The 18,167-nt window shown below is 37.5% G+C and overlaps 1 protein-coding gene across 1 annotated transcript; it reads left to right on the forward strand.

Moving 5' to 3' along the window:
• Positions 1–9,840, forward strand: LOC110037039 (serine/threonine-protein kinase CTR1-like). The gene is made up of 4 exons (XM_020741600.1): positions 1–807; positions 8,797–9,095; positions 9,170–9,314; positions 9,689–9,840. Exons 1-4 carry the CDS (start codon positions 247–249, stop codon positions 9,794–9,796), a joined length of 1,113 nt encoding a protein of 370 aa, XP_020597259.1. The 5' UTR covers positions 1–246; the 3' UTR covers positions 9,797–9,840.
• Positions 9,841–18,167: the final 8,327 nt, after the last annotated feature.

An 18,167-nucleotide genomic window follows, 5' to 3' on the forward strand; every position in this document is an offset into this window, starting at 1 on the left:
TACTTGTTCCAAAGCATGTGCAGTTTGTTCTAACTTTTTAAAGTGTTCATCGGCCCTGGTCGGTCAAAAGATTTTCTCTCCGTGAGCACGTGTCGATCCATTGCAATCAACCATACTTTAGAGTTCAGAGGCATCTTCAGGCTAACCCCCACCACCGCCTCTCTCCCGGCAGCCGGAGATGCGTGTAGCCATGGTTACGTAGTTTACTTCCATCGATGCGACTTCCTTTTCTTCCTCTTCGCTGTAATGGACGTTCTCGGTAGGCGATCGAGCTACGCCCTCTTAAACAACCAGTACCCTGACGAGCCTCAGCCGATCCAAATTGAGATGCCGCCACCGGAGAAGATTCGTGGGAAAATCCCCTTCGACTGGCCAATTGGCGCCGACGCCATGGACGTCGCCGAGCTCCGCGCTGGGGTGCGGATCGGCCCCATGTTTCCCTCTACTGGCCTCCAGAGGCAGTCCAGTGGAAGCAGTTTTGGGGAGAGTTCGTTCTCTGGAGATTACTATCTCCCGACGACGCTATCTTCCGTGTCAGCAACCATGGTTACCGATGGTTACAATCCAACCTCAGCTGGCGGTGTAGGTGAGGTGAGGACGAAGGAAGGGGGTGAAGCAGTGGTCTCGTCCTCGTCTTCGAAGAGCTGGGCACAGCAGGCAGAGGAGGCTTATCAGCTCCAGCTTGCCCTGGCGCTTCGACTGTGTTCGGAGGCCAGTTGTGCCAATGATCCCAACTACTTGGATCCTGGTGATCATATGAGTTTGGCTGAGCGGCCGTCGCCTGAAACTACGTCTCATAGGTTTTGGGTATAGCTTTCTTTTCTATCTTCTTTTTTATTCATTAGAATTCCTTCTTTTAATCAATCTGAGATTATTTCCTCTTCGCATCTGTTCATATTTTCCAAGAATGTATATTTAGCCTTTATAAATATATATTAGGAAAGATGCATTGTTTAAACTGAACTTTACCAAACCATTAGAGAGCTTGTGCAGTAGAAATGCCTAGCAAGAATGACTACTTAACTCTATGAAGGGAAGGCATAGACTTCCCCACTTTTCCATGACAGTAGAGGTAATGTTTAGTCTGGTTCTTTGATGTTGATGAAGAGCTAAGAGCTAAAAATGAAGACAGAAGTTACCATCGAGGCACTTCTTACTTGGTTATTGTAATAATTTGATTTTTTGAGGGGATCTATGTGGAATTTTGTTCTTTTCCATCTTTAAGAAACCTTGGTAAAGTAACATAAAAAAGGGGCATTTACAATCATATCACTTAATTCTTATTTATTTATATATCTAACACCTAAAATTTATTTTTTACATTTATGCCACCCAAATATTTCGTATCACATAAAAAATACTGCCATTTTAACATTTAAAAAGTGAAATACACCTTTTCATGCATCGCCACATAGGTAAGGTGCATATTTAAAATTGAAGTTTATGTGCTAGATATGCAAATATGCAAGCATCAAGTGGTATATATGTAAATTTTTCAACAAAGAACTACTATATACTAGTACCTAGGAGGATATGTTCACAAAAGTTGTTGTCTATAAGCTGACAAAATAACCTATAAATTACTCATTTGATTGTATAACTTGGACTTGGTTGGTTTGTTTGTTGGTATTAAATGGTTGTAATGCAAGTATAACTGGAAGGGATGGATTCTTTAAAAAATCAAATGTTTTTTGGAAATTTAATTAAGTTGCACACAAGTATTTACATATCTCACGCCTGAACTTTCATATTCACATACATAGAACTTTGGTGTTTTAAACCTATGCATGAGAAGGTGTATTTCACTTTTATAAATTGGTATTAGTGCTATTTTTGTCGTGATATTAAAGATTTGAGTGCTATGTGTGTAAGTATGAAAGTTTAGGTGTGAGATATATAAATGCATAAAAATTGGGTGATATGTATGTAAATGCCCCAATATTTTATTATTGTCATTGTTGAACTAATAAGCTGCACAGTTTTTGAATTATCAAAGAAATTGGTGCATGATTTTTTATTAGTTCCTAGCCTCACATGCCTATCCAAGTGGCTCTCTCTCCCTTTACGTGATAATTTTTTATTTTTCATTGAACAACATTCCAAATATTAGTAGCATCATATTATAAAGGAGCTATTTTTTTTTGGAAAATACCAATGCTTCAATTAGCTAAAATTACATTGGTTTTGTATTCTTATTTTAATCTTCAGACAATGGACTGATATTTGTCCATCATACAATATGATTTGTAAATGTCTGCATTATATCTGGATAGTTTGGCTCGTTTTGGATCTAAGATCAACTAAATATCTTACCTGAACCTTGTTGTTCTCCAATCTTTCATACCTGAAGAAGGGAGGAAGAAATGGTGTTGGTAAGTGACAACTTGCAGGTAAGCCACTTTCAGTTCATCAACAATAGTTTGTTGAAAGATTTTCATGCATACCACTCAATTCCTATCTATTACCTAAACTTCAATTTTAACATACATACACCTTACCAATGCATGAAAAGTTGTATTTCTCGACAATCCTTTCTTCCATTATCTTGGAGGCCCTCACAAATACGCAACTTTATCCATTTTGGGAGCAATGGGGTGCTAACCGACCTCTGAGTTCGGTTGTGTACTTCTTCTGGCACCCCCCTCCCGGGTGGCTTAAACTTAACATGGATGGGGCTCTCTTACCCCTTGGGCTCGCTAAAATTGGACCAATCATCAATAATGAGCAAGTTATGGGGATTATTGCTACACAACAAAGTTTCAAGCATTGGGACAACGCCCAAGTGGAGTTCCAAGCATTTTGCGGCCTTCACCACCTCTTTCAGCCTTGGATGTTTGAATGTAAGGGGATTATTGTCGAAGGCGAAACTATGAATATCATGTAGTTGATGCGATCTTCGATGCGAAGGGAGAGTTGGCAACAACGACCAAATGATGCCCTATATATTGCTTTTCTTTTGAATTTTAAACAAGTTTCGTTTTTCCATATGCCTCGTGAATGTAATAGGGTGGCTTATTTTGTGCCAAGTATGCCTTTAGAGTCACTTTTGTTTTGATGCATCTAGATGATGATATAAAGCTTTTTTCTATACTTGTAGATGATAGGTCTCTTTCTTGTACATAATAGATGAGCACATGCATAGTTTTTGTACCCTTTTTTTATATTAATGCAAATTCATATTTAAGGAAAAGGTGTATTTCACTTTTTAGAAGTTAAAATGGTTGTATTTTTAATGTAATATGAATGATTCGGCTGATATAAATGTAAAAAATAATTTATGCGTGTTATATGTAAATACATAGGAATTGGGTGGTATGTATGTAAGTGCCCCTACTTTGTGTGCAGTTTTTGGTTTTCCTGTTGAGTAATAGGGCCAAAAGGAGGGAATGTGGGAGATATTTACGCAAGAGTTTGTGAATTGCAAAAGAAAGTGTTGGTAGGAGTTCTCAAAGGAGCAAGAAGAAAGAGAAAATGATGGCTATGAGGAGGAAGAAGATAGAACAAGATAAGATTGTGGAGGAGGATAGTTGAACGAGCTATGAACTCAAATAGATTTTTAAACACTTAGGGTTTTATTGTGTAAATACATAACTGAGAGCCATTGGATCATGTAATATTTATTGAGATGAGAAAGCAATGTGGTTTACCATGATTTGATCCGAGTTAATTTGGCGGGTAATCAAGATTTTCCATATTGATTATTTTGTTAATAAGGATTGGTTATATTGGTTATGGGATTATAAATGAACCCCTTGACGAGTCTTCATTGCTAATTTAATTTGTGGTTAGATATATGCCCATGCAATATTTTGTTCAAGTTGATAGAAATTGCAAGAAGAATGACAAAGAATGAATGAATTATGAGGTCTAATGAATTGCTTCAGTTTATTTGAAGTCTACGCTATATTCATTGTTTTATTCATCCGGAAGCCTTGTTGACACGGGAGCTAACTGGGACGCGGTATTGTAGCTGCTACAGTAGCTACAGTACTGCATTCCCTTTTTTCATATTTGATTTTTTGTCTTGTCTAGCCCTTCTTTTGCTAGTACTTTCCTTGTCTACCTCATTAATTTACCATCACATTTCTATTTCTATTCTCTGTCTATTCTGACTACTATTCCTCATTATGTATTTGGATTTCAGATTTCTGTCAGGGCAACAACCGGCTTACGTTCTCTCTTTTGAGGACTGTATCCGAGGGATTGGGTGGGGCTCCGGTTGTATCTTTCTCCTTGGGTGGTGATTATCTTCCTCTCACCCCTTCCACATCCTTCCACTTCTCTCCCGATCATTTTATCTCACTGCAGCCGCTTGCAACGACATTCTGATTGTTATTTTCTGTAGCATCCAACCCCCAGCTGCCTCCCCCTCTTGGCGTTGCTACCGTTTAAACCACCCCTTGCTCCTCTTGTCCCAACACTCTCACCGTACCACTGCCGCCCATGATAGTTAGGGAACACCTCCTTCCTGCTACTGTGCCAATATCCACTCCAACTCCTTGCTGCCATCACCTAAAACAACCACCATACTTGCTGTCCCTGCATTTTCGCCCCTCCCCGTCGCAACCACCAACATTCTTTTGTTGCCGCCACCCCCGCCGGTTATTCCGATCCACCTAGCCTACTTCCACCACCCTTGGGATACACTTAAGTAGTGTTTGCTTCTGTTTATTATATTTCCCTTTTTAAGTGTGTTGGTTGTAACTATTTATTTATTTTTTGTAATATTATTTGTTTTTCCTAGTGTGGTTTTGGTTAACTCAGGTATAATTTGGTTTCAGAGATAGCCTAACCTTAGTTTTATCCTGTGGTTTTCTAGCATCTGTCTTACCCCACCAAAAATTTTTTTCCTATCCTCAAATTATAGCCAAATTTTTGATCTGGCCCTAATTTCCCCTTGCTGGATTTCAAAATAAAAAATCCTAAATCATTTTTTTACCCTCTTTCACCTACCACTCCAAGCTCTAGCCATGCCATCGACGAGATATATGTCTGGGTCTACTAGGGAAGAGATACAATGAAAGTTCTGCCGACTTCAGTAGAGATTGACGAACATTGGGGATGATGCCTAGGAGGGACTTACTCTCGGTGGTGATAGGAAAAGTTGAAGAGGAGAAATGGACAAAAATTTCAATCCATTCCTTAGAGAATATTTCAGTGATGAAAATGAAAAGCCACGATATTTCAAAATCCAATATCAGAGGAGATCTAGAGAGGAGATATCAATTGGACACAGAGACTACATAATCAATGTAGATCCATCAGAGTTTGAGAAGATCTGGATCCATATGAGTTTATTGATTAAATACAATTTGTTGAACGAATCTTCAAAAATAAAGACGTGTTAGAGGTTAAGAGGGTAAAATTAGTTACTATCAAGTTGAAAAAGAGTGTCTATTTATGGTGGGAGAACTTACATGGACAGAGGAAAAGAGAAGGCAACAACAAAGTTACCAAGTGGGAGAAGATAAAGAAATCAATGCAGAAGCAATACCTTCCACCTCATTATGGCTAAGACCATTTCTAAGGCTTCACTACCTGTAATAGCGAGACCTTTTAGTGGAGTAGTTCACAGCTTAGTTCGATCATTTACAGATGAAGTGCGAGCTGAACGAGCTGGAGAAGCATACTGTAGTCCGATACCTTGGGGGTCTGAAGCCCACTATTAACAATGTGGTACAACTGTGGCTTTACTGGTCACTTGGAAACGTCCAGATCTTAGCATTGTAAGTGGAGAGATATCAGAAACAGAGTTGACCACTACCATCAGTCAATCAACCACCCACAGTTGAAGACACCAATAGGAGCACGCCTTTGGCAGTCAAGAAAACTGGTTCAGATAAGGATTAAACTACCCCCATTAAGAAGAAATTTGAGAAGAATAGCACACCTACTATAGTCCCTGTTAGAAAATGCTTTAGATGCTACAGATTTGGGCATATTAACTCCAGTTGCCTGACTAGCCGAGTCGTGTCTTTTATTGAGCAGGGCGCCGTGGAGGAGATTAGTGATGAGGAGAAAGCTGAGAAACGAGCGAGGTGTATCATCTGCCACCAGATGAAGGATAGATACTCGCGATTCGACAGTTCCTACAACCTAATGATACAAGGGATTTGCAGTGGCTTTGTCAGAATATATTATACATCTGTTGCACTGTGAACGATAAGGTATGCAGTCTCATCATTGATGGAGGGAGTGATATGAATGTTACATCTACGCAAAAGGTAGAGAAATTGGGTCTCATGACTTAGAGACACTCCCAACTATATTATCTGATGTGACTGAAGAAGGAAAATGTGGTCATCATTGACAAGAGGTGCCTCATGGAGTTTTCGATTGGGAGCCAGTTGCAGGATCAGGTGTGGTGCGACGTGGTCCTTATGGATGTCTGCCACCTTTTGTTTGAGAGACCGTGAAAATTTGAACAAAGGACTCAAAATGACGGATTCAGAAACACATATTCTTTCACTAAGGATGGGAAGCACATAGTCCATCTTCCTTAGGCGGAGCACGAGATCACAAGCTCCCTTATTAGTAGAGCAGCATTGGTGGGACCAGTTTTGGTGATGACAACAGTTGATAAGACTGAGATCCCAACTCTAGACAGGGGACAAGCACGACATAGGGGATTTTAGGATATCAGCGTCAATACTTTACTACCAGCGCCACCACCGTTCGGGGTGTTTCAGGTTACCCCCACTTCGGATCTGGTTAAGCCGACCATGGGTGACCTTGGGAGTATTCAATAGGAGAGGCGAGAAAAGCAGACTCAGCTCAGTTTTGTAGTAGACTCCCAGAAGTTTAGACCAATGTGGATTCATAAGTTGGGACCGATCCTCAGGTGCTCGGAGGACAGTGCACTCATCAGTGGGATCCATATGCTGCTAGGATTACAGATGAGAAGCCACAAGCTTTGGTGAATGAAGTCAAAACTCCCCCAACCTAGGGAGATTAACGCGGGAGCTAACTGGGATGTGGTACTGTAGTTGTACAGTCTCTCGGTCAATTTTTCTTATTTGATTCATTGCCTTGTTTAGCCCTTCCTTTTTAGCAATTTCCTTGTCTACCTCCTTTCTTTTCTATTACCTTTCTAGTTCTATTCCCTACCTATTATATATACTATTCCTCATCATATATAGGTGTTGTTGCTTTGGTTAGGGCCAGTTTTTGGTTTTCCAAATTTCAGATTTCTGTTAGGATAGGCGCCGGTATCCCTTTTTTTCCTTCGATGGCTATAGACGAGGGATTAGGGGGTGCTATGGCTGCATCTCTACCTTAAGGTAATGATTATCTTCCTCCTAGCCCTTATGCATCCTCCCACATCTCTCCCGATCGCCGTATCTCGCTGCATCCGCCCGCAACGACATTCCGATTGCTGTTGTCTGCAGCCTCCAACCTCTCAGCCGCCTCTCCCTCCCTTCCGACAAGGCTGCCACCCAAACCCTTGTTGTCCCAGCTCTCACAGTGCTGTTGCTACCCAGGACAGCTAGGGACACCTTCTTCCTGCTGTCCCGACGCTATCCACCCCAACGCCTCGCTGCCATCACCCATGACAGCCACCATATTTACTGTCCCTGCATTTTGCCACCTCCTCTTCGCTTCCAACGTCATTCCTTTTCTAACGCTACCCCCACTAGACATTTTAATCCACTTAGCTGACCTCCCCCACCATTGGAATATTCTTTATTGGTGTTTGCTTGTGTCCTGTTATTGCATTTTCCCTTTCAAATATTTGGTTGTATCCATATATTTGTTTTTAGTAATGTTATTTATTTTTTCCGGTGTGGTTTGGGTTAACTCCAGTAGCACTAGTGGAAGTCAACAAAAGTAAGTCTCCCTGGTGGTCAACGATCACATACACTGGATTATTGCATGTGCTCTACACAAGCATGGATCTAGAAAATAAAATAGGAAGAATTACATACATACCACTCAATTCCTATGTATTTACATTTCTAACACTTAAACCTGAATTTTTACATACATAACACTTGATCTATGTATGAATAAGTGCATTTCACTTTTTAAATAAGTTAAAATAATGATATTTTTTATATGGTTTGATAGGTGTGGGTGGTATAAATGTAAATATAGGAATTGGGTGGTGTGTATGTTTATGCCCCAATAAAATATTAATCCTTCTCTTTTCTGCAATGTTATTGCAGTGGCACTTTATGTTGCTCGTCTTTTTCTTATATATGGTTTTGATATGATGGACCAATGTGGCATCAATTGAGGTTGCAAGAAGGGCAATAATGGTTTATTTCCAAGAAAGTTTGCTGTCTATGAAACAAAGCCAACTAAACATAATAGTACTCATATCTCTCTATTTCTTTTCAAAAAAAAAAAAAAAAAAAAAAAAGGACAGGGAGGGGTTTTGAGTTAAAGATCACGCATCTATCTTTGAAAACTGAAGTTTTATTTAAAAGACATCCTATTACTTTGTTTGGATGTACCTATGATAGATTTTTATTTTTATGGAAGATTTGCATACATACCACTTAATGCCTATGTATTTACATATCTTACACCTAAACTTCAATTTCTACATAGATGTCAATTTACCTATGCATGAAAAATGTATATTTCACTTTTTAAAAGCTAAAAAGGTGGTATTTTTATTTCATATGAAAGATTTAGGTTGTATTGATGTAGAAAGTGAAGTTTGGGTGTTATATATGTAAATACATACGAATTGGGTGGTATGTATGTGCTTGTCCCCGCGTTTTTTGGAACATAAGATTCTGAATAAATTAACAAATTTATAATCTCATGTACCTTTTTCATCCATTCCAGGTTAATGGTTCTCTATCTTACAATGATAAAGTTCCAGATGGCTTCTACATGATTCAGGGGATGGATCCTTTCGTCTGGACTCTGTGCACTGATGTGCACGAAGGAAGTCGGATTCCAACACTAGAATCTTTCAAGTTTATTCAGCCAAATGAATCATCAATTAATGTAATTATTGTGGATAGATACAGTGACCCTGAATTGAGGCAATTACATAATTTGGCTGCTGGAATTTCTTCCAGCTTTGCTACTACAAAAGAGATTGTAGAACAGATTGCAAAGCTTGTCTGCGTGCAAATGGGGTGGGTTCGTAATATTGATAAATTTATGTGTCTTTTTTATTTTTCCGTTACTAAAATTTATTTGTACTCACAAGGGGTGCAGCTATGGATGAAGAACATGATCTGCTCCCTCGATGGAAAGAGAGCAGTAAGGATCTCAAGGACTTCTCGCGTTCTGTTGTTATCCCAGTTGGGACACTATCCGTTGGTCTTTGCAGGCATCGTGCCTTGCTGTTTAAAGTAAATTTTAATTTATTTTCTATACATTGTATGCTTATTTTACTATTTAAAATATTAATTTCTTCGAGCTTATCAGATTTATTTCTTCATTGACAAAATTGGCAGTTTACACTTGAATGCTATTTAGGGCCCATTTGGTTACTTGTAGGTAGAAACTATGCTCTAAATAACTTATTTTTACTGTAAAAAGAAAGTTATTTCTTTTGAGATATTTTGAAGGTATTGTAGCATTTAAAACCAATATTATTGATTATATCAAACGAAATGATAGAATCTGGGAAATTCATCATTTTTCAATGCCAAATGAGCCTTAAATTGATTTATTTTGTTAATTCTATGACTGAATTTAGTTTTTGTATCACTGACTTTTGTAGATTTTAGCTGATGCAGTCCATTTGCCATGCCGAATTGCTAAGGGCTGCAAATTTTGTAAACGCGAGGATTCTTCCTCTTGTTTAGTGCACTTTGGTCTCGAAAGGTAAGATTTCTGACTTAAAAGCCATAATTTTTGTTATGAAGAAGTGCAAATTGGTATAAATTTTTCCACCACCTTTGTCTAACTAATTAATTTTAATAAAAAAACATGCATTTTACATTTGTTTTCTTTTACCTAGTTCCATTTACTTTTAAGTGAAATGCATGCTATTATTCTTAGTAGAACTATTTCTACGTTTAACCGTAGCAACTTCTCCTACAGAACATGAATAGCTTGTCACAACTTGTTAGATATGACTCATATACCGGATAAGGGACATATGCTGGAGTGGAATGAAACGAGCGAGCGAGCGTAGCGGGGGCGGGGGTTGTATATATATATAATATTGGTATATATAATATTTATATACTCAGCAAACAGAAGTTTCGTTAAGTGGGTTGGGGGTGCGGGGGCAACTCCTCCCAGGTACGGTATAGGGGTATTTTTTGTAATTTCATTAAGGGTTGTATTTATATATAATATTTGTAACCTTATGGGAACCATACTTCTACTTCTAGAATAGAAACCGCCACTCTGCTCCCGAGGATGAGGCACATTGCCGAACCTCGTTAAATCTGTGTTCTTTTTGATTTGTGTCTATTCTTGTGTTTTCTTTACTCTAATTACTCAACACAACCCGACGCGAGAGCTTGAAATTTTTAAGATGGGAATGAATGATAGGGCGGTTTGAAACCATAGTTATTTATGACTGGAAAACTTCCTCTCGTTCAACCTATGAATCCTTCCGCACTCTTCTTAGTTATGCCCTAACTTCACATCTAACATAAATGCCATTGCCGCTGATCCTTTTATTTGTGAGGTTGGGAAGAGTTGTTCCAAGATGAGAAAGAGCAAATCTGACCTCTTTATTTGACATCGAGAAATTCTTATAATCGTTAATGCTTTCTTTATATATTCACAAATTTCAAACCCCATAGGGGGGCATTATTTCCAAAATGGAACTAAGTCCCTTAATATTACCCTGAGTGCTTTTTGTAATGCTTTATTTATATGTTCACTATTTTCACCCCCATAGGGGGACTTTATTTCCAAAATGGAACTCCAAGTCCCTTAATATTTCCCCTGAGTTCCTAGTTCATCCACTGCCTAGGTTAAATAAACATTCTCCTTCTTGCTTTTAGACTATAATTATGCAGAACATTTACTTGTGGTTCAAAGGAGGTCAGTTTCGTCATAGAAAATAAAAGTTAAAATTATCACTAAACTATCTTGTAACCTTGAAGCTATAATGTACTTTATTTATTCATGCTTTAATATTTAGTGCAGACTGATTATTTCTTTAGGTGGCTACATATTGTTTCCGTTTGGCCATCTCAATTTGAAATAATAGAGTTTACATATCATTTAGGTGTTCTTTAAAGTGGGTTGCTGTTACAAAATTGCAAAATTAAATGAGAAGTTACACAACTAATTACAAGCTCCTCATATGACATTTTTCTGCGTTCGAGATAGATTTCAAAATAAAAATGAGGAGGTTTAATTTCAACTATATTAGCTGGCCAATCATAATGCAAATATGCAGATTATGCGAAATTTCTCAAATTCAAGTTTGGGAGTTACAGAAACGTCTACTTTTGGACATAAACTTCATCCTTATTGCTAAGGATATCCATCCTATGAAAGTGAGTCATTTTTTTCACCACACAAGCTTCACACCCGCCACACTCTATTTTTGTAGCAGATAAAAGGATCTTTCACCTTCATTTAGGAAAAATCGAAGAGTTCTCAAACTTGTTGATCTTTCCTACAACCTCCTAAGGAAGTTGTTCTACATAAACATTTAAGGGAGTTTCTTCAACCGCCCGCCCAAACTTCCCATCAATTTGAGGAGACAACTTCAAGCATTTTGTGGTTTGTAATGGGAAAACCTCACAAATTGGGTAAAATCTATGCTTAACATAATTTGGTAATCCCTAGATTTGTAGGTTTCCTTTCCATAAGATTAAGATTACCTTAATTCGCTAATTGACAATTCTTAAAAATTTGAAGAAAAATCAAGAAGTTGACCGACCTCTTTACCTACTATAAACTCACCATAGCCATCTTCACAATAGAGTCTCTTATTGATAAGGGAGTGTTCCACATAAATATTTAATTGTACAAAAGAAAATGCATTAGCCTTTTAAAACCGAAATTTATTTATTTTAATGAATTTTCTTTTCTTTGCTTGATTGTTCTATAATAGCAAAGCTTACAAAAAATTGCTGCTGCAAAAGCTTATCCAAAAACCCATTTTTTTCGTAGCTATGCTGCATTTTTTCATTGTAAAATGCCAAGAAAAAAATGATTGATTAATGTAATTGTAAATCTAACAAGATTTTGAAAAAAAAACCAAAAGTGCCCGAAGTAGAGCTCAAGTCTAAAGTAGTCCATTATCTTCCCTTTCTCACTGGCATTATTCAAGCCATTAAATTTGTTTTCCATGCCTCTTTACTTTTTTTTATTTTTGCATCTTTCACTTTCGAAAGCACCATTGTGAGGCACTCCATGAAGTTTGTGCTTTCAATGGCAAATCAGATCAAGATAAGATTTGGGCATTCATCCAGAAGGACTCTTCCATTACAAATCACACATGCATTCTTTGGACCATCCTCGTTGATTTTTTTTTCTTAATGAAAATTTTGGTAGGAAGCCTATTTTCTTTGGAGTTGGATAAACATTAAGCTCTTTTCTTTTTGGTATTAATGATCTCTCTGGATCAAGACTCTTACTTCTTCCTCATCAAAAAGCTTAAAAACGTTCAAAAATAAACTTAAGGCTTAGGTTTAAACATTTCTTCTAGAATCCTTGAAGAAATTGTAGAAATTAATATCAAGCATGATCTCATCAACCCTACTCTAAATATTTCTCGAGTTAGGAGCGACGTGATTATTGAGGACAAGAAGCACTCTTCTATTCCTAGACATCTCCACGAGCAAGGCACTTTTTGAACTCTCAAGTGCTAATGTCAAATGACTTCCTAACAAGATGACAATATAAGGGCTTGTTTGGGGGCAATTTTTTTATTTTTATTTTTATTTATTTATTTCTTTTTAAAAACATATTTGCTTAGTGTGTTTTTTTACATGTTTTTATTTTTTATTTTTTAAAATAAATTAACATGTTTTTGAAAACTCCGAAACAACTTTTTAGGTGCTTTGAGTGTTCTTAAGAACAAGCATATTTCAATCAAATAACCAAACATATTATGTTCATAGCAAAACATAAAAAACAACATTAAAACAAAAAAAAAAAAGAAAAAAAAAACAAAAGTGACCCCAAATGGCACTTTTTAGTTTTTGTTTTTTTTTTTTAAATGTTTGTTTTGATTTGAATTAAAATATGTTTGGTAAACAAAAATAAATGACATTATTTTTGAAAATAATGAAAACATATAAAAGTTATTTTAAGTGCTTTAAAAAACATTTTAATTTTGTTTTAACAAAAAATTAAAACATGTAGAAAAGTAAAAAACACACCAAACAAACATATTTTTAAAAATAAAAGGAAAAATAAAAACAAAAACAAAAATAAAAATTGATCCTAAAAAGCCTTAAGATTTTGATGTTAAAAATCCATGATTATAATTGATCCAAAAAAAAATTTGTGCTAAAATTTATGTATATAATGCTTTTAATTATATTGAGAGAGGCATCCTTTATAAAAGGATGGCTGTTAATGATTCCTTATACAATTCATCGGGTGAATTAATGCCTAGATCATCTTAGTTTTTGTTAGATCGACACCTAAGGGCAAATTTGTTTTATATTAACCTACGTGCAATTTAGTTTTTTGTCATTTATTATTGGTTTAGTATAAATTGCGCTAATATGTTTAGGGTTAGGGTTATGCATTAGATGATTTGAGAGAGATTTCTTACCTCTTGAATGGTAGGAAGTGGGAGAGATCGCCCACCTCTCGAATTGTAGATGTTTATCTTTTAATTTGTGTGTTCATAGTTGTATTGTTTGCTTTGGAGAAATTAAATATTTTTTTGCCCTAAATTTTATGGTGAATCCCATTAATTAACATCAGAGCGTCGATCTGGGAAAAGAAGGGAAATTGTCTCACAGAGTATTGATCGGGCTAGCGGGGAAGATGATGGGATCGCGTTGCTAATAGGGAATAGGGAAAGAATGACGCGATTGCGGTGTGCGATACAATCATTATTAGAGCTCCCTTGGATGTCGACAATCGTGATATAGTTACAATTAGAGCTCACAGGGAAGCAACAACTGGATCGCGTTGTACATAAGTTTGCAGACACCCTAGCGATATAGTCTCGATTTGAGTGTGTTGGGGATGGGATTGCGACCTACAGAGGCTGATACTATATTTTTCTTTTTCTGCTCTGTTTTCGCTTACAATCACCGTTAGAGCTAGTTGGAAAGGCTTCGATGGGATTGCGACCTACAGAGGCTCCATAACTCTTTTTTTTTTTGTTTATACTCCATCCTTGCAACACATTCTCAATTAGAGCTAGTTTAGGAAGGCCACACGGGGATCCAGGCGAGAACAAAGAAGTAAGCTCTAGATCTAGTGTGCCTCAGTCGTAATACCGTAACAATTCAGGCAATCTAGGAAGTCAAGGGCAGATCTCGACTTATGCCCTTCCGGAGTACATACTACATGAATGTTGAAGGATCGCGGTGTACAGGGGTCTGCACCACTCTTGATTGAAACCAGCGATTGGGATTGCGACTTAAAGGAGTTCCGCATTGCTTGTGATGGAAACTCGTGATCAAGATCTCCAACGTATAGGAATTTAGATTGTGGCTTTTGGAGTTTCGACGCCTTCCAACAGTTCCATCGAACTGCATACAAGAATTTCTAAATCGCAACGTCCAGGGTTCTGTGCATGCTGAAACCCGCGCTCGGAAATTCCAAATCCCATTATTTCAACGTCTAGGACTTTCAAAACTGTCAAGGAGTAATGATAGCCAAAAAAGCGGATGTTTTGGAGGAAAAACTAATAGAAGAGGTCAGTCAGATCTGGAATAGAGAAGCGTTTCTCGCCATGGAAGGGAGGTTCACAACCTTAGAAAAAATGATAAAGAGGATTGCATGGTCCCACCCAAACCTTGCATCGAGATTGAGCAACGACTTTTGGAATGGAAGCGAGTGACAATAATCAGAAGAATTTGTGCGATATCAGGGCACCATCACTATCTTAAATGAATATGGAGTAGAGAGATCATGTGAAGGAATGAGAAGCTGACTTGAGCTCAACACTTGGAAAGAATGACATGATATCTGAGTAACTCAAACGAGAGGCAACAATGCAGAAGGGGATGACGAAAGATTTTGCACAGGAGAAGGCCTATTTGAAGGATTTTGACCCAGAATAGTGAATCATGGTGGATGGAACCCCAACAAATGGTTGCATTCAACGCAACTATGCCCGTTATCTCTGCAACCTTCCAGGCAGAAGGCAATGCTGAAGCTTATGGGGACGGGCTAGCTGATTAGTGGGGCACATCAAACTTATGGAAGAAGAGAAATCAATATGGGTCGAGAAAGAGAAACCAACCCCCACTTTATGAGAGGAATGAACTTCGATCAAAAAAATTGGGTGGGAGACTCGTGCATAAGAATGTTGAAGATGTCGATCTGTGAAGAAGAGGATGCTTGTGGTTGTCTCTATCTTCTGGAGAGATACTTTGTTGTTTAAATGAAGAACATCGAGGGTAATCATAACCTAAGAAGAATTTAAGGATTGCTTGTTGGAACGTTTTCTAGTCATTTGAGAAGTAGACCTACACGAGCAATTGTTTGCCTTGATTCGGGAAGGTACTGTTATGAAGTATCAGGAGAGTTTCAAGCTATTGTTGGGACGATTAAGGGGGATTTCTAAAGTAATATTGAAGATGAACTTCATGAAGGGTCTAAAGCCTGACATATGTGCAAAACTTCATCTGTTGAGACCACGTGACTTGGGATAACTTATGGAATTAACACATGTGGTTAAAGATCATAATGCACTGGAATAGGCTGATAGGAACAACACAGGTGGAGTCTCTTACCAAATTACGACAAGCATGAAGACACCAAAATTTTAAATAATGGAAGTTTAGAGGGAGGCTTTACAGGACAAGAATCATGGGCCACAATTGGGGGCGACACTCAAGCGCCTATTAAAGATAGAGATCTAGAAAAAGCAAGCTTAGGGGTTATGTTTTTTGTGTGATGAGAAGTTTATCCTAGTATATCATTTCAAAAATCGAGTATTACGAGTTTATGACGAGGAGTTAAGGGATGAAGAAACAGAGGAAACTGTGGTGGAGGAACACCATTATTTTTTTTTCATCTTGAGGATAATGCGTCTTTTTGGGAGGGGAGTAATGCAAATTTATCTTTTATTAAACTACATACTATTTAGTCTTTTTTCATTTAGTATGATTTAGTATAAATATGACTAATATATTTTGGGCTGGGTTCAGCTCGTTCGCTAATATATTTCACAAACAGCTCGTGTTTGGCTCGTTAAGAAGCTCGTGTTCGACTCCTTCGCTAAATTAACAAGTCAAACACGAACAAAGATTTAATCGTTCGTGTTCGACTCGTTTTGGCTCGAAATACTGATTTTCTCAAAGAAATTCATCACAATCGAGGGCAAACATATGAAATTGCTCAAATGGACCCCTAATTTTGATCCCAATCAAGAATCCCCAATTGCACCTATCTGGTTCTCATTACCTGAAATAAAGTTTCAATCTTTGATCTACATATCTTATATGCAATTGGGACTATCCTTGGAAAATCTTTGCAGGTTGACTTACCTACAATTCATTTCTAAAGACCCTCTATTGCAATGATTTTGATTGAAAGAAATATTACACTACCAGATGTAGAAGAAGTCTGACTATCTGCTCACAATGGTTATTGACAAAAAATTATTATAGAACAAAATTCTTACTACTGCAAGCATTGCAAGATGTTTGAACACCCGCGGGAGTAATGTTTCAAATTGCATACACAGTTGAGAACTAATAGTCAAAAACAGAAACACACTATTAGTGCACCCCATGTGTCTGAACGCGCTCCCAACAAACCTGATGACAACCAACCTGAGGAGGGAATAACCACAAGACAGAAGTTGGTGTCTGCCCCTGGGATCCTATCTCTTGACCATACTACAACGAATAATGTTTGAACCGAAAATCGGGGTAGTCCCGCAGCTCCTATTCAAGAAGCATCAGGTGCAAAGGTAATAATTCACAGTTCACATACACTGAAACCTATTGCGGTGACGACTGTCTTTCCTTCTACTATGATTCTAACATCAATTCAGACCGAGGATCACATGAGCCAGTCTTCAGATAAAGAATGACAGATTTACACTTCTCGGCGGAAGAAGAAGGCTGGGGGCACACTCCAACTTGGAAGCTTAATGGATGATACTTTAGTTACTCCTGACAATGACACGACTCTTCAAAGTTTGTTATCTGGCTCCGCTCCTAAAATTAGAGGAAGAGGTATGACTAAACTGGCTCGTCCCTAGCTACTTGTTTTCTGCATGTTTTAAATTTGTTTTACTTTTTATTGAGTGTATTTATATCTTTTTGTTGGGGTATTATTGTGCTTGTATCGTATGGGTTGGGTGCCTCTTATGGGCTCTCTCATACAACCTTTATGTATCATTTCTATTTCAATCACAAGGTTAATTGACCACAAGGCTATAAAGATTTATAATCAATTAAAAGTATTAATTAAAAACATAGAATAAAATTATTAAATTAGATTTAAATGATGTTTAAATATAAACAATAATTTTTAAATCTTGCCCCAACCTTTAACATCTTATGGCTACGTGATTAGGGTTGTCAAAACGACTCTTTGTTCGTGAACAGCTCGTGTTCGACTCATTAACCAAACGAGCCGAACACGAACACACTTTCTGTGTTCGAAATATAAATGAGTCGATCACGAGCTGAGCCTGGGCTCATTCATGTTCAGTTTGTTCACAACTCTAGCTAGGGTTATGCATAAGATTATCGTTGTGAATCTTAAGTGTAGGGTTTAAGAGGTATTTTCCACTTCTCAAATTTTTGGAATTGGGAGAGATCACTCACCTCTCGAATTATAAGTGCTTATCCTTTATTTTATGTGTTTGTAGTTGTATTGTTTGCTTTGGAGAAATAAAATATTTGTTTTGCCATAATTTCTATGGAGAATCATATCAATTTTCTTCTCTATGTGTTAATGGTTCATCGAAAGAGCACCTACCCCCCTTGTCTTAGAGAAGGTTGCTTGTTTGTTATTATCTTTGGTTCACCTTTGTTGTGAAAAACGACGACAATAAAACGAAAATCCAGATCGAGAAAAAATTCACAAATAGAAACACAGCGGAAACACACACAGATTTACGTGGTTCGGCA

The sequence above is a fragment of the Phalaenopsis equestris genome, unplaced genomic scaffold (assembly GCF_001263595.1).
Source record: "Phalaenopsis equestris unplaced genomic scaffold, ASM126359v1 Scaffold214330, whole genome shotgun sequence".
Classification (NCBI taxonomy): Eukaryota; Viridiplantae; Streptophyta; class Magnoliopsida; order Asparagales; family Orchidaceae; genus Phalaenopsis; species Phalaenopsis equestris.

What these genes read in the sequence shown, in the direction of transcription:
- LOC110037039 (XM_020741600.1), top strand. Translation starts at nt 247, where the DNA reads ATGGACGTTCTCGGTAGGCGATCGAGCTACGCCCTCTTAAACAACCAG. An exon ending in CTTGTCTGCGTGCAAATGGG is followed by an intron (nt 9,096 to 9,169) that starts GTGGGTTCGTAA and finishes TGTACTCACAAG; the next exon opens with GGGTGCAGCTATGGATGAAG. An exon ending in ATCGTGCCTTGCTGTTTAAA is followed by an intron (nt 9,315 to 9,688) that starts GTAAATTTTAAT and finishes TGACTTTTGTAG; the next exon opens with ATTTTAGCTGATGCAGTCCA.